The 24,014-nt window shown below is 50.0% G+C and overlaps 1 protein-coding gene across 2 annotated transcripts in view; it reads right to left on the reverse strand.

Moving 5' to 3' along the window:
• The window catches only part of Foxo3 (forkhead box O3), a 92,258-nt gene extending 70,495 nt beyond the window's left edge, over positions 1-21,763 (reverse strand). Inside the window, exons 1-2 of one of the 2 annotated variants that reach the window (XM_057759431.1) lie at positions 21,522-21,763; positions 19,778-20,507 (exon numbers count right to left, since the gene is read on the reverse strand). In XM_057759431.1, coding sequence (XP_057615414.1) covers positions 19,778-20,395 — 618 coding nt within the window. In that variant the 5' untranslated portion in view covers positions 20,396-20,507; positions 21,522-21,763. Of the gene's footprint in view, positions 1-19,777; positions 20,508-21,333; positions 21,451-21,521 lie in introns of those variants that run through there. The other variant, XM_057759441.1, reaches the window with a different exon arrangement.
• Between the last annotated feature and the right edge of the window lie 2,251 nt (positions 21,764-24,014).

Genomic DNA, 24,014 nt, shown 5'->3' on the forward strand with positions numbered 1-24,014 from the left:
AGCTTCATCCCTGTGAACCAGAGCAAGGCCTGTGCCCTCTGCCTCCCATTAGAGGGCTTCTCCAGTCATCCAGGGTTCCTTGGGAAAGTTATCGCCATTCTTCTACTAGTCTACAACCTCTGAGGTTTAGCAGATGAAAATCTAAACCACTGTGTGTATGTACTGGACTTGGGATCATCCGAAACTGGCTCGGCATCCTGATAAATGTGAGTTTATCAGATAGCAAGACTACAGGCGAACTTCCCAAAGTACTACAATGTCTGGTGTTGATACGCCTTCCACTCCTTGATCCACCTAATACACTGTTAGGGATGAGCCGGTTATCTCTGTTTAAGGAAGCAGACTCGGTATTCTTTCACGGTTACACAATTTAATAGAAGAGCCAGAGTGAACGGAGGGCAACACCCACTCCCAGTGCCCCAGTCACCACGCAGGTCTGCGCTCTAGCGCCATTTCCCTGGGAGCTGCGACGGTTCTTTGGGAACTTTCCGATTATTGTAATGCTCTCATCAACAAAAGGAAAACACTACATTATGTTGTCAGGAGTCGTATTACCAAAGGGGAAAATAATGAATGAAGGCAGTGAAACATGTCACAATGGAAAACTCAACACGACTGCCCTTTCTAGCTAAGGTGAGAGCAGTCTCCCAAGAAACGCCGCAGAGACCTGCCATTCACAAGACTGCACCAGCCAGAACGCAAAGCAGGCTGGATACGGTAGATGTGAGTCTGGATTTTAAAGAGGCAAAGCTGGACAACGTGGCTCCAGCTACTCAGGAGGCTGAGGTGGGAGCATCCCTTGAATACAGGAGGCTACGGGGAGCCTGGACAACAGTGAGGCCCATTCCCTAGAATGGAAAAAAAAAAGCAGACAAAAAAGAAGCAATGCCTATTTCTGAGCCCGTACCCATCCCATACCTTACTGCACATCAGGTAAACAGAGTGACTAGGTGAATGCTCAGAGCTGTGGTCCAGGCACCAAATCCTGTCCCCAGTGACCAACTCATGAGAGCCCCACCAGGCTGCAGAAGCCAATACCAACGCTGCCAGCTACTACCGAGGAACCAGGACATTCGGCCATGTGTGGGTCTAACAAACGGCTCACAGGAGTTAGTCCGACAATCTGAGATACGGTCATCATCTTCAAAGCACACACAGATTTAACTCGCTGCAGCATTGGCCATCTTGTCTGCCACAGCCTCTTAACAGTCAGTGCTGAGACCGAAATTCCCACCTAAGTGACAGGAAGTGACAATGCTTCTCTCAGGCAAACAGCAAAAGAAGTCCCTCAGTTCGAGAAACACCAAACTCCCCCGGTGTCTAAGAAGAACTTAGCCTTAGCAATCAGACTTACGTTGTTTCTGGGGGTCAAATTCTTAAAGATACCCAAGCCTCCCCCAAATTTTACTATACTGGCTACCCAGGACTAAGACCAGAGGAACTGTAAATTTCCTCTGTGGCAAAGGCTATCAATCCGAGTCATTGTGCCCACACCTCAGGTATAGTACTCTTGCAGACACGACACTTAGCAATTCTCTCAGTCATAATCCTGAAGATCCAGCCACTTAGAAATTCAGGCCATCATCCTGGACTACAGACAAGAGTTCCTCAGAGTCTGACAGGTCTAGAGCTAGCACGTGGTCCACCAGGGCAAAGTTGTCCTTAGCCTTCACACTGGGCACAGTAAACAGTCTTGTTCTTCCCTAGGGAACAGGATGGTGATGTCTGCAGTGAGAATGGTGTCCTGACAGGCACAGTTATGTTACACATCTTCATGAGACAGGTGAACTATCTCCTCAAGACCATGGGATACACAGTGAGGCACTACTGTAAATAGGGCTTACTAGGGCTGGTGCCCATCAATCAATGAATAGTTAAGAGCGGCCTCATTGTGTGGTTTCAGATAAGGTCTTCACATCTCTGAGCCTTAATTTCCTAAATTAAAGCGGGGGGAGGGGGGAGGTTGATGGCTCCCATACCACAGCTCAGGGTTTCATCGTTAATTTAGCATAATTTGCTTTTCAGATCAGCCCCCCCAGAAACCCTCTCAGGACAGGGCCAGGTGGGATGACAGGATGCAAGGAACACAAGGTGTAAAGAAGCTTGTGCCCTAAGAGTCAGGAAAATGGCCCTGGCCGGCACATTTAACAGTGACCTCTGTGGCCAGCTGAACAACAGGCTGGCCAAAAGCGACTTTCTGGGACAGGTTGGGCTTCCCGACCTCCTAGTTGGCCGTAAGGCATCACAAGAAAGAAAAACACCAAGGCTGCCCTAAAAAACATCTCCTCAAAACCTAAAGAACTCACGGCTAATGCCCTCTAGAGGGTCACTCACCTCTGAACCAGACGAAAAGGGAGAAGCTAAGCAGGATGGTTGTATTATTTGACAAATGGCTGTTTGCTTTCTCTTTAGGGCATTCTGTTTTACTTACAAGGAGCACATCATTTTTTATTTTAAAAAGTTCAGCCGGGCAGTGGTGGCGCACGCCTTTAATCCCAGCACTCAGGAGGCAGGGGCAGAGGGGCAGAGGGGCAGAGGGGCAGAGGGGCAGAGAGGCAGAGGCAGGCAGATCTCTGTGAGTTTGAGGCCAGTCTGGTTTACAAGAGCTAGTTCCAGGACAGGCACCAAAGCTACAGAGAAATCTAGTCTTGAAAACCCCCGTAAAAAAGTTCAGGCACTTCTGAAACCGCTACGAGTCTGTGGCTGAGGAAAGAGATGGTTCTGAAGATCTACAGGAGGGTCCTCACACGAAACCTGAGTCCTGGTGTTGGCTTCACCTTCTCCTGCACTCAAGCTTGTGGGGACCTGACTCCCTCAGAAAATCAAGATGCCAGGACCCCAACATCTGAGGGAGAGGTCGCTGGCAGGCGCCTGCTCCCCTGCTCACCCGAGAGGAAAAGAGGTTGTTTCTCTTTTCTCCTGAGAGGGTTGGCGGGATGCTACAACATGTACTTGCCCCCACATAACTGTTCAAACTCTTATTTATGTAACATTCCAAAAACAGTCTGCACTGTTTTAGGGCATTTCTTTGGACCTATATATTATATTGAGGAAGAGTTCTCCTTCAATCTCAGAAAAATAGAGATACTCATTTTTTTTTCACCCAAAGGAGAAACCCCAGACCGCCATGTTCTTTTAACAAAGTGTGGGAAGAGAGCAGTAGTTCACTTTTCAAGGGAGGATGATAGCGGAGGAAAGATGGCGCACACAATTTCCCGTCTCCTTCCTCGCATCTCGTCATCTACCCAGCACCTAGGACTTTGAGATTTAGTTTGTAGAAAGAATGCTCTTCCTACCTTGACAAAGAAGAAATGACTCACGACTCTGAACTCCTACCACAGAAGAACTCAGCTTCATCTTCTTTCTAGTATGGGGGAAGCGCAATGGTTCGCACTCCTCCAGGCTAAATGCTCCTACAACTTAGGCTGAAGTTCTTTCTATCTGCGCTTTAATTACAAGGTGGGGTCATTAATGATAACACCTAACTGTAAGTACACGGGGATATACATTTGACAGTGAAATCTGAGAGATTATATAGTAGTTTAACTCTCCTAAACCCAACCACTGCCCCTAATAATCTGTTAAGGTCACACAGCTCTAACCCTCCAGCCTCTACCCAGGAATTTATTACACTGGCCCATCTTCCATGCTCCTGGATGTCTGTCCAGCTGGCACCTTGGCCTCCCTCCATCAACAGGGCTCGCACTAGTCACCTTTGTAAACCCTCACCACCATGTCCTGGACTACAGGGTGACTGAGAGCCAGATCTAATGGCTCTCAATGTCCCATGGCCTTTTGTGCAGTGTGTCCTGTCATCACAGGATGGCACACAGGCCTCTCCTACAGGGAAGAGCAGGGGAAGGTGAGGGAAGGTGGAAGATGAGGGAAACCAAAGGAGAGAGAATGAGGGAAAAGTTCCCAAAGGCAAGTTCTCTGCACTCTGGAGTAAAAGTATCTCTGTGGCTCATTTCTGAACCTGCAGAGATGACCAGGCCACTCTTCTTAGAACATTTATGTTTGCACTGCAGCGTCAAGCAAAACGGGGACGTTGGAGAGTGCCACGCCTAAGAATCACCAACCACACATCATCAGGTGACATGTCTGAGAAGCCATTTGGGCTCCATGCGGACACTTGTCTACACCAACACTCAAGACTCTTCTCGGGATGGGTTCTGAAATGGACAGGCAAGGTGAGAACATCTGTCTCCACCCCAGCAGACCCTGCAGACCCAGCAAACCAAGCAGATTATGGTAGAAAAGATCACTCACTGAGGTCTCAGACAGTGAGCATAAGATCAACATTTAAGAAATCAAAATCTCTGAAGCTTGGATAAATTATTGACTTTGGAGTTTTATCAAAGCAGGAAGACAATGTGCTGACACCCCACCTCCAACGTCTCTCACCTGCTTCCCTAGTCTTCCCCAGTCCTCATCTGGAAGAGGAGCGGTTAAGCACTTACCACTGGCACACTATGAGGTGCTGGACAACAGGTCCTCTGAGCTACAGTCACGGAGATGATGGATGAACCAAAGGCTACGACTGCGCGTTCACAACCATTCACACCAATCCAGGTTGAAGGTTTATAGTGGTTTTGCCCTCTTTTTATGGGGACCTGTGACTCTACAACTTGGAGCATGTAGAAGTAGGGATTGGGAGACAGTCTCAAAACCAAGATAATTTCCCTCACTGCCATCTTCAGGTAAGTCCATGGGAACCAAGGTCTCAGGGTCCCAGAGGGATGGAGCCAAACTTCCACACGACTGCTAGGCAGGTTTCTCTTATGAGCCTGGTGTTTTTGAAGGAACCTAATTCCTCAGTAAATGAATCCTTGGTGCCAGGACCTTTCAGAACACATTGATTTTCTTGTTCTCAAGGCATACCAACAGAGGTCTGTGTTTTGGGAAACCAAATGGAAGCCATGTTTACGCATTTCTCCTGTAGCTTTGGCAGGAAAGCGCCATTGTTCCAAGCACTTCCAGTTCCCACCAGCTACATCCAACTGCCTTCTGATCTTCAGACGTCCCTAGCACTCTCCTGGAGTCAGGTGTAAAGCTGCCAGTAGTGTTCATAACACCTTCTGAAGACTCCTCAAACTCTAGCCCAGAGTAAAGCCTCTCCCAGGCCACATCCCTCCTCTCAAGGACCCTGAGGCAGTCAGGAGAGTGAAAGTCCAGAGCACTGCCACCTGGAAGGTTAGCATTCAAGGTCAGTGTCCTCAGGGCCACTAGACCTGGCAGCTGAGGTCACAGAGGGATTCACAATCTAAGCTACGGGTAAAATTGTTTATGAATGCCACGCAACATTCTGAAGCAGCTGCTAAGAAAGAGATCCTGAAATGAACTTCCCGTCCTGCCTACCCCACTGCTGGCTCACTATTTATACCCCTAAAGCCATCAGCTATGTCTGATGCAGCCGACAAAGAGGCCCTGCTTAATGGACTACAAATCCAATGATACTGGCAGGCAGCAATCATTCCATCCACCCTGCCTTCACCTTGTGAAGTAGGCCAGGCACCATTTAGGATCCTGAGCCAAGGCAGATGTCACCTGCTCATTCCTGACTTCATCGCTAGAGCGGCCCTACTCTTCCCTCCTCTCCCTGGTTACACCCAGCACATTTTAATCTTATCGCTCTCCCACACATCTCGTGGCTGTCTAGGGATGAGTCAGAGGCTACTCCCTGGCCTCATGCTGGTCTTCAAACTGGGGACGTTCCCCCAAAGGCAAGAAAACAAACAAACAAACAAACAAACAGGGAAGACCATTAACTAACCAGAATCCAATCTAAAACAAGCCCTTTAGCACATTCTATATCTCAGGATAGACAGTGGTTTTCTCTATACAACCTAGTAGGATCTTTGGTTCCCCTGTCATCCTGGAAGGAGAGCGGTCCCTGCCTTTTGCAGAAAGCTAAGAAGAAAGAAAGACTGGTCTACAATGCTCAAGGGAACCAGACTGTGCTACAATTCACAGACTCTATCACACGATGTATGCTCATTTTCCCCTATGCCGGGATCCATACACCAAAGTGGCATGAGAATTATGATTCTGACTTCTTCAATCATCACAAGCAACCCACGCATTTAGCAAATGACTTTAGAAGACTGTTCCTGGGGCTGGAGAAATGTTCAGCCATTAACAGAGTTGGCTGCTCCTCCAGAGGACCTAGGTTCAATTCCCAGGATCCACCTGGCAGCTCACAACCATCCATAGCTCCAGTTCCAGGCGATCTGACAACCCTCGCTCACCTGTCAGAAACACGCATGGTGCCCATACATACATGCAAGCAAAACTCACAAATAAATTTAAAAAAAAAATTTTTTTAAAGCCTAGCTCTGAAACCTCAGCTTACAACAGAACCACCAGAGGGCTTGTTAAAACACAGACTGCTGTGCAGAATTTCTGATTTAGTGGGCCACATCACATGTTCCTACGTGATGTCAGCACTGCTTGTCTGAGAACTACACTAAGATGGTCAAGAGCTCAACATACCACAGTGGGCTTCTCAAAAGAAACAAGTTAAGGTGGCTCCGTTTTCAAGTCTTACACTATGTCTTCAAACAGCAGCGTCTCTCCTTACAAGTTTCTGAAGGCTTCCAAATAAGTTAAGTAGGGTCCAAAGCAGGGTCCAATAGAGACTAGAAAAATAAGCGGGAGGTGGGAACTTTAAATAACCCACTTACAATTATACAAAAGAAAGGAAAAGAGATTGGCGTTAAACACAGCTTGTTAGGGAGCGACGCCTGTCTGAGAGCTCAGTTCAACTTACACATGGGTAATCTTCCCATAGGGAGGTTGGTTGGGGAAAGGGGTCCAAAAAGTCATTAACAAAATAACCAATAACTTCCACAGACAACATCTCTCTCATTTCTCTAAGACGATGGTTCTCAACCTTGGCTATACATTATAGCCACCTGGGAAGCTTAGTAAATACAGATGCTGAGGGCCTGCAGCTGGAGATCCTGATATATGTCCTAAGTGGGACCCGGGCACTGCTTCTAAGGCTCTCCAGCTGATTCTAAACACAGCGAGAGTGTGCCCTCATTTGCCAAAGACTTGGTCACGGTCCAAGAGCCTATCAGGAACCTTCCGTAACAAGGCGTACTTCCCCTAGAAGAGCTAACAGTCACAACTAGAGGCAAAGAGCTGAACTCTGTGTAAATTATCTGCAAGTTCAACCTTGAAACCATGTGCCAGAACAATAAATTCCTCCCTCGGCAGAATGGTTTTGTTTTTTAAGGAGGGACACAGATTTAAAAGCTCTGCAAGCACCTAACCGTTCAAATGATCATCCAGCAATGCTCTGATGAATGGGTTTTCAAAGCTGTAAAACCACGTGATGCAAACACCAAAAATGAACGTATTTTCTTCTTGAGCAATAACCATGCACACAGTAACAAGCAAGAAACCATCTTTTGTCAGTTTTATGATCCTGTCTGAGGAAGAATGATGAGTCTAAAAATAACGTTAGTCCAAAAACAAGACACCGGGTCAACTGAAAGAACAAGGACTTTGGGAGCAAGTCACATCCATAGGACAAATCCTGGAAGCCCACAGGGAAAGCCCCAGGTGTAGTCACACCTGTAATCCCACCCCTGGAAAGCTGAGGCAGGAGGACCACCAGCAAGTTTAAGGCCAGTCCTGTCTCTTTAAAACCAAGACCAATAACAAACAAAATTCTAGGTGTATTTTTACGTCATGAAAAATTTAAACAGGTTAGTCAATTAAAATTTGATTATAGAATATAAACATCTTTAAATGAGATCTTTAAATCTTCGAATGAAAATTGCAATGTTTATTTAAAAATACACTTGGTAATCTTTTAAAACCTATTTTAGAAAGTCAATGGTTTCCACTAACACATAGAGCCTCCCTAATTTAAGACATGGTGCCTCACTGACACAGGATGGGTACCCACAAATCTCACATCAGCATCTGCTGCAGGCTGCCTTAATAATCAGGCCTAGGACATTTCCAGTGGTCAATTTCAGGCTTGTTTCTCTGAGCTACACAAAGATACACCTGATCTATTTTTTTCCAAAAATATCTATAAAATTCTTAAACTCATAACTATATCCCATAATTGGAAGCAGGCTCTGATTTTATGAGATTATTGGAATAAATCCGTTCCCACCTGTCAAAGAACACCTATTAACCCTTGCCCAAGTCGAGGTTCAAATAATACCTCAGCAACTGTGCATGATTAAAGCCTAAAATAAGCCAAAAATCAGAGTCTTTCCATCTGAAATAAGAATTGTTCTTGGAAAGGAGGAAACTAACTAGGACTGATTGAGATAGTTCAGTTCAGCGGAGGACATGCACCCATTCAAAGAGAAGACTGTAAACTTATCTTTACTGGATGGGGTTGCAGATAGAAGGCCTGATCTAGGACACTAATTTCAAGAAACAGTAGACCAGTTCACCCAGGAAGTGAGCAAACTGAGCTAAGAGTCCCAGTGTCTAAAGAAGCACACCAAGAGCATCTGCAGGAAGACCACTCACAACATCAGGACCAGGATGTTTTCAGTCGTCAGTTCCAGGCCTGCTTCTTGGGTTACATAAACAGTGCAGCTGGTCTGATCTTTTTGTGTTTCCTAAAGAAATTTAGATGAATGCATGAACTCATAGCTTCAATTCAGCTCAAAAATTACTTGCCTCAAACTGTGTTATCCTATGGGCTACTATTTGTACAATATGTGTATTGGTAAACAGCAAACCAAAGCTGTTGATGGGGCTATACAGAAAAAGAACCAGTCAAGAGAGACGGCCCTTCTCAAGTGACCAAAGAAACAGATGACTAGGGAAACAAGAAAACAAAAAACAGAACTCAATGAACATGTATGAAACGTGAGAGAAATTAAGCAAATCCTTAACTTGGAAAAGAACACTGGCTTGGAGGCCCAGAGCCAGCTAAAGGTGTGAGTACTGGAAGGACCACGCAACACTGACCGTTCTAACTGGGGAGTTTTTACCGTGTGAACATATTTAAAAGAGTGGGATGAAAAGTTCAAACGGAGGTTGGGAGTGGTGACTTGATGCTAAATCTCAGCAGTCAGGAGGCAGGATTTCAACTCTGGGCCAGATTGAACTACATAGTAAGACCCTTTCTGCTTGTCTGTCTGTCTGCGCCTCTCTCTCTCTCTCTCTCTCTCTCTCTCTCTCTCTCTCTCTCTCTCTCTCTCTCTCACTCACACACACACACACACACACACACACACACATACCCCGAAGATTCAAGTGGAAACATTCAGGACAAAGGGTTTTGCTTTGGAAAACTGTTAGAACAAGGAAGAAAATTAGCACAACTGAATATTAAATAATATTAAGGAGAACTAAAATAAAAAATCTAGAGAGGGTGACAAGCAGGAGGCTTTAAACATCACTCAGTGTGAGCTTGCTATGACCTACAGAGCCAAGGTAATTTTCTGAATAATTTATGGTGAAAAGACACCAGTTTTAAGTTTAATAAAACTACTTCCGGAAAAAGGCAGTTGAGATCTGAGCAGCCTGAATGAATGCCTGCGCTATGCACATTGTTCTGGTCGGCTAGGAAAGCACTCCAGCACGGACGGACCCCAGCTCTCCACTAGATCACAACACCAGTTTCCAAGGAGACACTAAGCAAACTCAAGCCAATATAATTTCATGGGACCTTTAAACGTCAGGTTTACACCCAAAGTTATACCCTCATTTAAAAGGCTACTGTGGGCACCACCACCTGCCATCTCATCTGCCCTCCGGCCTTCACCCCGCCCTGTCTGCATGCTGGCTGCTCAAGTTATCAGGCAGAGGCAACCCGCACACTGCCGCTATCAAAGGGGCTCAGTGCATCGTCTGGAAACTCTCCAGGCATCAGTGGCCTACCTTCACTAGGAACGCCACAGCCCAGCTTTCCCCAGCAGACACAGAATAACAAGTGATAGCATTCTGCTTGCCACTATATTCTATTAGCACATGGCAAATACATTTCTGTGGCCAACTGAAACTAGCATTTTGGGACCTGCTCGGCCACAGTACCTTGAAGACAAAAGCAGCCGGCCCCTCAGTAGAGATAAACCTAACCTGGCTGGCAACGCATATTATGCAACAGCCCTGTCTGTCTTGGCAGCCTGCCGCTAAACCCACTAATAACTGCGCTGCAAAGAGTCAAGCACCTCAGAAAAATATTTTTAATACCTTTAATTATGAAATCTGATTCTGAAGCCAAACTTCTGCCAGGAACTTGTAAAAAAAAATTTTTTTTCTCTTGAAACCTACTTTTTTGTTGGGACTGTGCCATCATCTGTCCACCTGCTGCAAATGCAGAGATGTCCTGTCGTCTGGAAGCAGAAGTACCTCAGAGAAAACAGAATGGCCAACACTACCGCCACCCTACAGTTTCTACACAGTACCCTCTGTATACGACCATAGTAAACCATACAGCAGAACTGCTAAATCTACAGACTTAAAGCAGAAGTCTCAAGTTCCCTTATTTTCCCACTAAAGGCTCAGACATGTATAGATTTCTTGAGTTTTCAATCCAAGAAAATATCCAGGGAAAGAGGCTAAATCACAGCCCACCTTCACTCCTCACTCGCTGTGGTGATTTGAAAGAGGATGCCCCCCACAGGCTCACATATATTTGAATGCTTGGTTCCCAGCCGGTGGAACTGTTTGGAAAGGATTAGAAGGTGTGGCCTTGCTAAGGGTGTGTCACTGAGGTGGGCTTTGAGGCTTCAAAAGCCCATGCCATCCCCAGTTAGTGGTCTGTCTCATAGTTACGTCTCGCGATACAAGCTCTCCAGCACCATTCCTTCCTGTCTGCTGCCATGCTTCCTGCCAGGCTGGGCATGGACCGCTCTCTGAAACTGCAAGTCATTAAAGGCTTTATTCTGTAAGTTGCCTTGGCCACGGCCTCTTCACAGCAATGGAAAAGTCACCCAGACAGCAGCTCACAGAGGCATTAGCTGCTATCAGCCACAGCTCCAAAGAGCCCTGGTCAGGAGTACTCTGCAGAATTAATGTGAGCGCCACTGGCGAACAGCACAGTAAAGTGCGCAGCAAACAGCACACAGAAACTTCTAAGCGGTTGCTGCTTAACTTTTAAATTATTGTGTCCCACATGCACTCCAGGAGGCAGAAGAGCTTATAAAAGAAAGGGCAAGGGCTGTGCTTTAATCCCAAGCTGTTTTCAGTGATCTTAAACCATTGCCTTCTCCTGGATTTCCTTCCCTTAGGATCAATGCTAAACATAAGCAAATAAACAGAAACAAAATCACACTGTTGATGGGTTGGGACACAGGAGTGCTCAGCAGATCACAATTACCTTGTTTCCAATAAGGTCACACTCTGAGGTTCCAGGTAGCCGTGAATTGTGGAAATTCACTATTCAACTCATTACAATCACCAAATTTAAATAAAACTATCATCGCAAGGCAGGGGGGACAAAGAGTGATGACAGATTACAGCACCACAGTGTTATTAAGAAGTTCAGAGTTAACAGTCTCCCCAGGACCACAACTAACAGAACTCAACTAGAGAGACTGTTCAGGCTCACAGGACTCTGGGAGGGCTTGGAAAATATCAAAGGACCACAATGCAAACAACACTAATTTTAACACGATCTATAAAAGATCCGTATTAGGTATACATCTCAACGTGTGTGTAAGTGTGTGTGTGTGTGTGTGTACACATGCATGTGGTGGCCAGAGTCAACCTAGTTTGTCGCTTTCCAGGTCGCTCTACCTGCTTGCTTGCTGAAACATGATCTCTAAGTGGTCTGGGGCTGACCCTTAGACCAAGGCTGCCAAGCCACAGCACTCCAGGTCTACCTGCCTCTACTTCCCAGGGCTGGGATTACAAGTGCCCACCACACACCAGTGTGCAGTCAGGCACATGTGCTCATGAACGCACATCAGAGGCTTGTGGGACGTAGCAGCTGTCTTCTACAGTGGCTCTTACCGTCTCAAGACAGGCTGACGCTGAACCAGACACTTGCTTTTCGAGGCTAAGCTGGCCAGGAAGCTCTTGGAGTTCTACTTCCTTCTCCCAATTTTAGGGGCACAGGCAGTGATGTCCTGGCCTTTTACTGGGATTTGAACTCAGATCCTCATGCTCTGAGGCAAGTGCTTTCACCCATGCTACCTCCGCAGGCTACCATGCAGCTTTACGTGGACTCTGGGGTCAAGCTCAAGTCTTCAAACTTGCATGGTAAACACTTCACCATTTAAGCCATCTCCCCAGTGCCTTGGTATTAGGCATAAATGATTATTCCTACAGATATCAGGACTAGATATGCTAAGGAGCAAACGGCAGTGAAAGTACTTTAAAAGCATACTAGTGGAGAGTAGCAGACAGGCATGTGACCCTAGCTTTCAGTAACTGAGTTAGGAAGACTGCAAGTTCAAGGACAGCCTGGGATAGAAAGCAAGACTCTAAGAAAACTCTCATTTAACTATTTTAGATAGGAAGTGATCACGGGTCTTAGAAAACTAAGGCTTTCTTTTAAAAAGTTACTAGGTCTTTAATCTTCACCTCAAATTACCCTTTACAAATGATGACATTCAGTCACGAAAGCACTCTATAGTAGAGTTCTTTACCAAGACAGAGAAAGATATACTCTGAATCAGCTTGAAGACCTGGGCACTCCCTCTGCTGGCTCTGAATTTAGAATCTCAAAATGGCTTCAGGAACTAAATTATCATTGTAAGAGACATGTGAACTGCCAGAAGAAATATAATATGGATCCTCCCTACACAGGCACACACACACACACACACACACACACAGGCCTTCAAAGAAACAAACAATAAACTTCAGAACAAATGCTAGACACTGACACGCATCCCCGTGGGTTCTGTCACCGGCTCATTTCAGAGGGAAAACGATGTCTGAGATGCTGGCTGGGGTGCAGAGTTCCCGCCTTGGCCTGGCCCCCTCCAACTGTCCATGTGCCTTCTTTGCCCTGTAGGCACTTCCTCACCACTAGACTAGGGTACATCTGACAACTCAGGTCTGAGGAGCCCCAAGATAACCCGGCTTCTCTTGGCTTCTTCGCCAGGGGCCAAGCACAACTGCTAGATTGACCACGGCCAACCAGAGAAGTTCGTCTGTTTCACTGCAGTGTTATCTCAAAACAGTCACTGGGCACTGAGGAGGAGAAAAGAAAGATCTCAAAGCACCCTTGAGAAGTAGGGCACTCATAGCCTAAAGCAGCCTGCAGTGTCCTCCAGCCAGACAACTGCACTCCACCAGGTCAGACCTAGCACACACAGCCTTCACAGGCACTGTCTGCTCCTTTGGGCTTCCTAAGCAGGGAAGGGGAGGAAAGTGGTCTGGGTCATGAGTACTATGAGCAAAGTTACTGAGACTCTCTGACAGGGCTGTAATCAGAATCTGGGTCTTCTATCCAAGTCGCTTGCCTAACCAACTCAGAAAACTGACAGGCTGGCCCTGCTGAAGTGACTTGTCACGTTGACTGACTGAGATCCCCTCTTCCTTCACAAGTGACTTATTCCAAGGCTTATGTCCCCAAATACAGAAGATCACAACAACTTCACTTCACTGACCAGCTGTGCTCCCGTGAGAGCGCAGAAGTAGACATGACCTGCTGACAATCGTTCAGAGGCTCTCAGGCAGGGCATGCGGATGGTGCTGGGAACCACGGGCACACCTGGCTTCAGGCAGGGCATGCGGATGGTGCTGGGGACCACGGGCACACCTGGCTTCAGGCAGGGCATGCGGATGGTGCTGGGGACCACGGGCACACCTGACTTCATCTTTTCCTTAATGAAATGTCACCCATCACTCTTCCTCCCATTTCTGGTGTGTAGTTTTCTGGGACTTTAATAGTAAGAAACAAATACTACCAGAAACTCCGCCTTCACACCACATCATGTCAACATCACAGCCATGGGGACTAAGGCTGCTGACACCCTCACATCTGCAAGTATCCAGGTCACCTGGCCAGCTCAGTCCTGAGTCACAGTTTCAACTTTCAGCAACAAGAATCTCAGAAGAAGGCCACCCTCTGGGCTGAGGACACAAGGAACCAAAAGCCGTCCCCTAGTGCCAGCGCATAGCCTTGCCGGTCTCTGACACTGGGAATATATGAGCATCAAAGGCGGATATGAAGAACCAGGCAGGGGTCACGGCATGAGTTGGCAAGAAAGCCTAAGAGGACTTCTTCAGCAAGGTGAACTAAGAGTGCTGGTGGCGGCGATGGAAAACAGAACCAGTCCCTCATGTGAGTCAGCCGAGGAAGGGGGAGGAGCCAGGGAGAGCGAATGCAGTAGGAGCTTGCAGAACTGGAAGCAAACTGTACTGTCAGGAGCAGCTGTGAAGCCACAATGGCTAGCAGCAGACTCTACACAGCAGTGGCGCCCTCAACTCCTGTGAGCACACTTTAACCACACCCCAAAAAGCTGTGAAACTCTGACCCGGTCACACATGAGCTCTTGCCCTCATACTTCACCAGAAAAAAGGAGCAGATCTCTTAAGAGCCCCTTTGGCTCTAAGTGTAAATGAACAGCACGGCAGATGGGTCAGCTCTATCAGGTGCCACCCCTCAGAGGCCTGGCATCCACGCTCCAGGCCTCACCAACAAATCTGAAGAGCGCACGTCTGTGCAGTGCTGTAGGTGGGCTCCAATACAGGTGGACTCTCTCTCACACAGACTCAAACTCTGGGCCTCATGCTGCAGAAGCCTTGCATCCATATAGCAAGCTCAAAGTGACCTGCAAGAGCTGAAGAGTAGCCACCCAAGGGCAATGCCTACTTTGCCATTGGTCATAGACTCTTGGCAGAGGTTAGGCATGGAGAAAAGTCTAGAAATACAGATGTGCAAAATGCCAAGAGTGAACAAGAACAGGTTCACGGAGCAGACTTCATGTTATCAGCCTGTCTCTCCCCTCTAGAACATAAACGCCTCTGAACTGGAGTTTTATCTGCCATATTTTACCACAGCATCCCTGGGGCTGGGAAGAATGCCCTGTGTGTACAGTGTGCTTTTAATAAATACACGCTGAATTAATGAGAACCGATAGGAGTGATTCTCATTCTGCCACCTTTACTTACTACCAAGCTGTCCTATCAATTGATACTAACACACTTGTGGATGTCTGGTCCTCTCCTAAAGCAGCCACAAGGCAAACTGGTCCTAGACTCCTCATTTGTGACACAGTATAAAGGAAATAAATAAGTCAGGAAAAGGATCAAGTTTGTCTCCCAAAGGAAAGAGATATTAAAACAAAATAAATTCTACTTTCTCCCCAGCCCTAGAAATCTGGACTCTGAGGCACCAGCGAAAGAGAAGTGGAAAACTCAGCAAAATGCAGGGCCTCCGAGGTTGATCCCTGCATTGTCATCAAGGGGCTTGAGAGGCTGATGTCTGCTAAGTTTGGGTTTTTTTTTTTCCAGTCCAAGTAAATGATTTTCTTAGTAGACAAAACCTTTTCGTTATCTTCCAGATAAAACTATCCGGTGTGTTTAAATACAAATCAGAAGCAGAGCACTAAAGTTTATCTTCAACATGTTCTATGGTATCATTTCCCTAAAATAGAACCCTCCTAAAGTCTCCTAAAAATAAGCCTGCTATAGTTTCATTTTCTGAAGAGATAAACAAATGAAAACACACACTTGGCTTCCTTCTGAAGTGTCTTTTCTATTACATGAGGTTCAAAGATCAAAGTCTGGAAGGTCCAGTTTCTTCACTCACAGGTCAGTGATGCAGCTTTGCAAAAGAGGAAAACAGTGCCCAGTGCAGGGCCGCTGAAGAAAGAGGAAGCAGCTATCGAGAATCACTGACGAAGAGCACCGCCAGGGGAAATTACAAAACAACGAGGGCCAAGCAGAAGACAGATTCTTCACACACAACTGGCCCTGTGGCATCCAAAAGGGACAGCTATCAAAATTATAAACCAACATGGAATACTGGCTACGGCAGTCGGAAATCTAAAACTAAAATTTAAAACAAGTTGCAATTAAAATAACTTTTTTTTAAAAAAAAATATACAGTATGTTGAAGTCTCCCCAGGTCTGGGGTTCCTCCCTGGAGACATTCTGGGCAGGTTAACCCTCATCTTTTTCTCTTTTTTTAACCTTGGCAGCACTTTCCCATGAGAGACTCAGACTGTGAAGACTCGCCCTCTGCACAAAAGCAAAGTCCTCACACAGTAGGTAGCCACAGAAACCAGGGGCTGTTTAGTGGGATCCTGTGCTAACCCTAAGAAATGAAAGTGTGTGGAGATCTGGAAAAGGGAGTAAACCATGAACAGGAGTTCCCGGTGAATCCTAGGGTCCTTGGGGCCTCCCGTTCAAGGGGAACTGAGGAAACTCGCTACAGTGCCCTGGAGGTAAACTTAATCTGATAGAGGAACAGTACCCTCTTCCCACGACCACGCCTGGTTGTTCACTTCTGTCCCCTCTGAGGTGAGGGAGCCGGAGATAGCCATCACCCTCCCGGGCACAGCATGCATTGGGCAAGGGCTTCCTCTTTTGTTAAAATGCTTTCTTGACATTAGTGCTACTTCAGGCTTCCTAAGCAACCACACCGACAGACATGCAGCTACCCCAACATGACACCTTTGCTGGCCTGCGTCCTTCTGATGCTGAAATAACCACCAGTGTCTGTAGAAGTGTCTGGGGGAAGCGGGCAATTGAGCTTCTTGGGAAAGCAAATTTTTAAAAGACCAATTTAAAGAAAATAGTGTGATGAAGCCCAGCGACCAAGACCTCTAGACCTGTATAGCCACTAATTAGCCATGCACTCCTGTGATCTGAGAACAGTTTTCAATCTCTTGAAATACCAGGTTCTTCTCCAATGAAAGGATCGAACTACATCAGCAACTTCATCCTGGCTATACATTAGGATCACCCAGGAACCAAGGCAAGAGTGCTGATGCCGCCAAACAGGAGCCAAATCCCATCAAATTCTCGGAGTGCTAGTAGTTCTCAATTGTTCCCAGGTGATTCTAAAAAGCCAGCCAGTGCTGGAAACGACTGGTCTGAATTCTAACTTTCAAAGCCTCTTTCTAATTCTTTAATTCTGCCTGTAATTTTCATTTTTCTGGCCTTTCTTTCTTTCTTTCTTTTTTTCTTGAGGGAGGAATGGGGAGTAGACTTCTTCTTGGAACTTGCCATGTAGACCAGGCTGGTCTCAAACTCATAGAGACTGCCTGCCTCTGCCTCCTGAGCGCTGTGATTAAAGGTGTGCACCCTTATGCCCCAGCTTTATTCTGTAATTTTCAAATGATAATTCTGGTTACAGAGTTACATGATGTTCAGCCCCAAAAGCCACAAGGGAAGCGAGTTTAAAACCCTGTATACCTTCCCTGTATGCAAATGTTTGCAAGTTAACCTGAATACTAGACATTTTTAGGAGTTAAGGATTCTAAAGAATAACTCCGAAGGAAAGTAGTGCACTTGAAGTGCAGGTTTCCAAAGTGACTATTCATTACAGGAGGCAGTCCTTAAACTCAGATGCGTGGAAACGGTCACAGTTAGCTGCTGCCCTCTCCCCTTTACTCTTCTTCCAGCACCGCTAAACCAGAAACAAAAAAAGCTGGCTGGCTGTCACAGCCAGTACATAAAGCCTGCCTTGCATTAAGGGTCTTCTGTCTCCGTCATTAAAGATATGGACTATCCTGATGGCTGCTTCTTTTGATGAAGGTCAACTTGCAAAAACTTCCTAAATTATATTCCTTCAAGTCTTGAAGGATTACTTGATACATATACTTAGAATTAAAGTAAAAATAATTATAAAGCATATGCCCTAAAATACGTAAGTTTTGAAATATTCTATCTGCAGTATTCTGTACAGCTTCAGTCAGAGATGGCAGTGGAAAAGACTCTGAAACAAATAAACAGCTACAAAACCACAAATGACTATGTCCCCTTGGCTCTACTGAAATCTTCAAACTTTTATAAAAATATAGCTACTTTTGGTAACCACTATCTGAAATAAATCTTAGAAAAATTAAAAATTCAAACATACAAAATTGATATTTTTATAAACATAATAGCAAGAAACACTACTTATGGAATTAAACTGCTTTTGTAATCCTAAAAATCAGAGGAAAGGGGCTGTAAGATGGCTCAGCAGGTGAAGGCACTGGCCACCAAGTCTAAAGACCTGAACTCAACTCTCAGGATACACAAGGTGAGAAAACTGCTCCCAAGAGTTGTCCTCTAGAGGACTTAGACACACGTACACACTCGTCAGAAAAGGTTAAAAACCCTTTCCTATGTTAATTTTTACAGTTAAGTAACCTTCACCTAATAGATTCTCTACAGCTAATTCAAATACGTAGGATTTATTTTCAAGTATGAATTTTCTGAGAAATATTCCAAACTCCCAAGTGCATTTTGCTCAGTTCTACACACACCTTCCAGACAGTGTACAGGGAAGCAAACCTTTGCCCTCCACTTCAAAGCAGCATTCAGAGCTATCACACCAGCAAGACTCTGTATCAGAAGCCCATCCCTTCTGGAAACAACCCCCACCTCACACTCGCAGATCAAACATAAGCCCTGTACCATCACCATCTGAATCACCTGGAATCAGGCAGATCTGCGGAACATTTTGCTTTTAAGCCATCTAAGCAAGGCCTCTCTTCAGGACCGTGCACTTTTTAGAAGACCTTCATCTGCCAGGCTTTTACAGCTCTACTTCAGCTCTCCACAGAGAGAAACTGTTCGTACTTTATACACCTCAAAACCTAGACCCACAGGTCGGAGATCCACAAGGAAGCCAAGTAAGGAAAAAAGAAAACTGTAAGCAAAAGCAAGGGGTATGTGACCACTCCAGTAATGTGGGGACTCTGCTGCCACTTTCAGGGGAATGGTGCCCAGAAGAGCACGGCAGCCCAGCAGGGCACAGGATCGGATGCCTAAGTGCAGGAAGTCATAGCCTTTCCTCACCTCTCCCTACCACGTGTGGGTGCCCCCAGAGGCTAAAAAGAAACAGAAGTCTCTCTCTGGCTCATTTATAAGTAGAAGCCATTATGGCCCAACTCAGCTATCAACCCCCCTCCCTCCCACATAGGTAAAGCTCGGGGCCCCGAGTCCCCAACACGTGACACCTGCCTCAAACACTGCCTGCAGCAGCATAGGCCTCTACTGGGGCAGCAAGTGTAGCCAGTACACGTTAGGGTGACAAACCCAGTCTGTTCCAAGCCCCGGAGCATTCTTCAGAGACTGCCTGCTGGCAGGGCTGCTGGAGTGACAGCTCTAAAGAATACAGGTGTGAGCAGGAAAGGCGTGTGAGCCGGCCAGGACGGTCAGCCATCACTGCCTTCTTAATGGGATCGATTTGCCTGTTGGTGTCAACACGCACAAGCACAAGTTGGACCCAAGGATCCACATTCAGTTTGCTAGTATCAGGCTCCTGCCACTGACTTGAACGCAGTCCCAAACACTCCCCCACACAAGCCCCTTCCCTCCACCCACTGTCCTCGCTACAGCCCACTTACATTCCCTCCATTCCAAAGTTGGCCGCCGACCTTCCTCCCCGCAGTAGGGGTAATCCAGCAAATACAAATGTCCCCGTCCTTCCTTCGTTAGTGTGTGCCCCTTGCCCACAGCCTCCTCACCTAGGCATGCCCAAGGCTTGTTCGGAACCCTCCTTTCCCTCTCTGAGGCCACCCCCAGGCTTTCCTCCTCCAGGGGTGAAAAGAACCCCCCCCTCCGTCAAAAGCCTCACAACAGAGGCTTCCCTGCCAAACCTCTCCGGGCGCGGGTAGAACGCTCGCTTCAGTAAGCGCCTGGCAGGTCCGGCCGCCAGCCCCTGGTAGGTACGCACCTTCCAGCCCGCCGAGCTGTTGCTGTCGCCCTTATCCTTGAAGTAGGGCACACAGCGCACCATCCATTCGTAGATCTGGGACAAAGTGAGCCGTTTGTCCGGGGAGCTCTCGATGGCGCGGGTGATCAGGTCTGCGTAGGACAGGTTCCCCCAGGCATTCCGCCGCGAAGAGCATTTCCTCGGCTGCCCGGAGCCCCCAGCCGCCCCCTGCTGTGGCGGCGGCAGTGGCTGCTGGGTCTGCAGCAGCGTTTGCGTGCCCCCGCTCAGGGCGCCTGTCGCGGACGCTGGCCCCGACCCGAGGTCCTGCCCTCCGGGAGCCAGCAGCCTGGTCGAGTCCTCGAGGAGCAACCCTGAGCCCAGCGTGCTACTCAGGCCGCCACCGATCACCATGGCCGAGCTGGCTCGGCCGCCGCTGTCCTCGTCGTCTTCATCATCGTCCTCCTCGGGGATCATGGAGTCTGCGGCCGTCTCCCCCGAGGGCTTGGCCGGGCTCGCCTGCAGCTCCGGCCTCTGCAGGGGCCACGTACAGGAACGCGGCCGACTCTGGGGCTCGAACTCTGGGTCCAGCTCCACTTCCAGCGGAGAGAGCGGGACCGGGGAGGCTGATGCCTCTGCCATCTTCGCCGCCTGCCCGCCGCCCGCGGCTCGGGCTCTTGCGCTGTCCTCTCGCGCCCAGGCTGGGTGCGGCGGGAGAAGACCAGGGCGCCGTTAAGGCTCAGGCTCCGGCTGCCTAGGGAAGCGCCAAGAGAGAGTTGGTTATCCCGTGCGGGAGCCTAGTCCTTCGAGACTCCTGGCCCGCCACTGCCGCCTCCTCCTCCTAGAACGGGCGGACCTGGGGACGTGCGTCCCGCGAACCTGGCGCAGCAGACGCCGCCCCCTGGCCAGGCCGCCCGGGAGACGCGAGCGAATCGACGGCCGCGCACCGGGCAGCCCCCTCCCCCGCGGCCGTCGCCAGATCTGCAGGTCTCTGCCGGGCTAGGTGGCGGGGGGTGGGGGGGTAAGGGGAGGGAACAGAAGGGGGCGGGGGGAGGGGCGCCCGCGCCTGTAAGTGGGCAGCCTCCAGACCCCAGCAACACAGCAGCGACCGGAGGGCGGGCGAGCGTGCGTGCGTTTGTTTATGTTTCGCTCCGACCCGCTCAAGTGCCTCCCGCGGAGGCGCAGCCCAAGTCACAGGAGTCCTGAGCTCTTCTCCCCCCCCTTCCAGGGCCCTGGACTGCCCCCCCCCGCACACCCCTCCCAGACGAGTGGCCCGAGACTAAGGCTGGCGCAGGCAACTCCCGTCTCTTCCTCTCGACCCGAGGACCAGCAGGGCGAGCGTGGGGGGTCTGGGCGCCAACTGGCCAGGGTCACTTCCAACAAGAGAGGAGAGGGCCGACCCCGCAGGAGCGACCATCAAAAGGATCTGAGGTGTCTTTTCTTGGGGACGTGGGGCCCTCCGCCCCCTTCCCGGTCAGAAACGGGAGGGAGGAAGCAAGTGGGAACATAAATCTTCCAACAGGTCGGGAAGCGCCAAATCTCCCGGGCTGCCAGAAAACCCGGACCAGCACGTTCATCACCTCCTTGCTCCCGCTGCTGCCATCTTGACAGTTCCCCCCTTCCCTCAAGTCCTTTAAAGACACTAGCGGGAGGGAAGGGGGGAATACACCGAGTCACGGGGAGGAAAGGGAAGCGCCTGGCCCAGCTCGGAAACAGATCCGGAGTCACTGGGAACGCGGCCGCCCCACTGCACAGCTCCAGCGCCTACCTCGGCTCCTTCCCTTCAGGGACGAGGCGGGAGGACGCACGATTCCGAGCGAGCCCAGGACACGGCGACGAGGGGGCGCTTGGGCCGCCGCAGCAGCCCGCCGGAGGAACCTCCTGTCAGCCTGCGCGCCGCCGCCTTCCACATTCCTCCTCCTCCCTTCCCCGAGCAGGGCGGCCGCGGCAGCAGCACAAAGTTATAGACACAAGCAGGGAGCCTCAACCTAGGCTGACGACGGGGCGGGTCCCCGCCCAGGGGGAGGGCTGGGGCGGGGGCCGGGAGTGCTGCCGTGCGTGCGTGGGGGAGTGCGCGTGTGTGCTCAGTCGCGCCTGCGCGGGGCTGCGGGAGTGGGGGGGGGGGGGCGGGCGCGCTTCGCGAGCTAGGGCTCGGCCGGCTCCCGCCGCCCTCCGTCCCGGCGTCTTCCTCGCTCCCGGGAACTTCAGCGACCGCACGGCACCACGCCGGCCCGGGACGGACGGGCAAGTTAGAGAGCACCGAGGTGCGCAGTCGCGTACCTTTTCCGCTCCAGGGCCAGCATTTGGCTCGCGGGTCCCTGGCCTGCGCGTCGGACATCGGGTTCGGAGCCCGCCCTGGTATCGGGTTCCTCCTTAGAACCCGACACCCGGTAACACCCGAGATAAGACTCTAACCTCAGATGACAAGGGTTACCTTGGCGTGGAAACACTGGCCAGCGAGGCTAGTGGCGCCTGGCAATAGGCACCGAAAGGTGTGTGCTGGACTCTCACCTGGGACGTTCAACCACCGTCGCGTTTCGCTTCTCACAGATTTCAAGGCAAACCGGGCAAAGTGCAACTTAGGAAGACAAGTGCAGTGCGCCCCAGTCCTGAAAGCGGGAGCAGATACCGAACTGGAAGCGGGCTACGGTTTTATTATGGTAAAGCAGCTGACTACGGGCTTAAGTCTTTAGGCTTCAACTAGCACTTTCGCAAGCCCTTATCCCACGATCCGTGCCTCTAGACCGTTCGCGTGTGCTTTCCTGCTCCACATGTGACATGCATACCAAAAAGTCTACCCATTCTGATACATGCACACTTTCAAAACAAAATCCTCTCAAGTCACTGCAGATAAAAGTCGGGGCTCCGCAACAACCCAGTCCAAAAAAAAAAAGAAAAACCAGCGGAGAAGCGCCTGCAAAGGCCGCCTACGCTGAACCTTCGGCCTCCAGGCTTTGCGCGCGACCCGTCACTCAAGTGACGTGCGGCTCCGCCCCTGCACCAAGCTAGTTCGACGCGTACAAACAGATGATGTCATTGTCTCTACACGCGCGTGACCCCGGAGCCCCAGCGCCGCGTCGCCATTCGCTGCGCCTCTTCCTCGTCAAGCCACGCCGCGCGCTGACTGGCTGCCGCCGCCGCAAGTCTCCGGGGCCCCAAACGCCCCTCTCTACCCCTCGCCCCCGCCCCCAGCAAATAATAAACAATCGAGTAAAATTGGAAGAACGGAGGGGGGGGGGGAAGAGAACGAAGACGCTCCTGGAGACAGCCTTCGGCGCGCGCAGACGGCGGGAGGACTAGAGGGGGTGGATCGTGCGGGGAGGAGGGAAAGGAGGAAGAGAGCGGACCTGGGCGGCTCGCTCCGGCAGGGAAAGAAACTTGCGGGACCTCGGCGGAGGAGCGCCTGCTGGTGCGACGGGCGCTAGGGCCTCAGGTCCGGAGGGGGGGGCGGGGAGAGGCGGACTGGGCGGGGCCCGGAGAGCGGGGGCGGGGCCCGGGGAGAGGGCGGAGCCTAGCTGCGCCGAAGCCCGCAGGCGGAGCCTGGCAACACGTGCGGGAGGAGGGGGCGCGCTGCATGGGCTGGCCCGGGACGCGCGGCCCCGGAGGCTCGCGCGCTTGTTTACCAGCACACGTGTGTATTATTTTTGAGATGGAATGTGGGACTGGCGGCCCGGCTGGCGCGCGTGGGGCCGCCCGCGTCGGCGGAGGGACGCGGTGAGGTGAGGCCCCCGCGCCGCGGCCTCCCCGAGCGCAGCTTGGCGAAGCAGGCCTGGCTGGCCGGGACTGCTCTTCCCGCATAGCCGGAGGCTCGGGCCGCGCGTCGCGACGGCGAGGTTCCCGCGCTACCCCGGCAGCTGCGGAGACGACAGGCAGCAGTCGGGAAACGCTGCCGCCCTCGCGTGTGCTCTTCGGGCTCCTGCTTTCACGAGAACAAAGCCACAGCCTTAGGGACGCGCTGCTGCACACACCTGAACCACGAGGTGGACCCGGCGTGGTCTGTGCCCTTTGCTCCAAATAGCCCCAGTCCTTAAGTACAGGTTTTCGGGGTGCGTGACTCGGCCCACGTACAAATAAATGCATTTCCATCACCTCGGCTGGGGAAGGGAAGGTGATGAAAGGAATTCTGCCTTCTAGGGTTGCTAGCTACCCTAGGATCCGCTCCTGGCCTTGCCAGTCTGTCCACTAAGAAGCCCCGAGCTTGATTTTAATTTACAGCCTGACAATGTAGATGATGACGTGGTATCTCAGATTCAGCTTCTAT

Source organism: Chionomys nivalis, chromosome 2 (assembly GCF_950005125.1).
Source record: "Chionomys nivalis chromosome 2, mChiNiv1.1, whole genome shotgun sequence".
NCBI lineage: Eukaryota > Metazoa > Chordata > Mammalia > Rodentia > Cricetidae > Chionomys > Chionomys nivalis.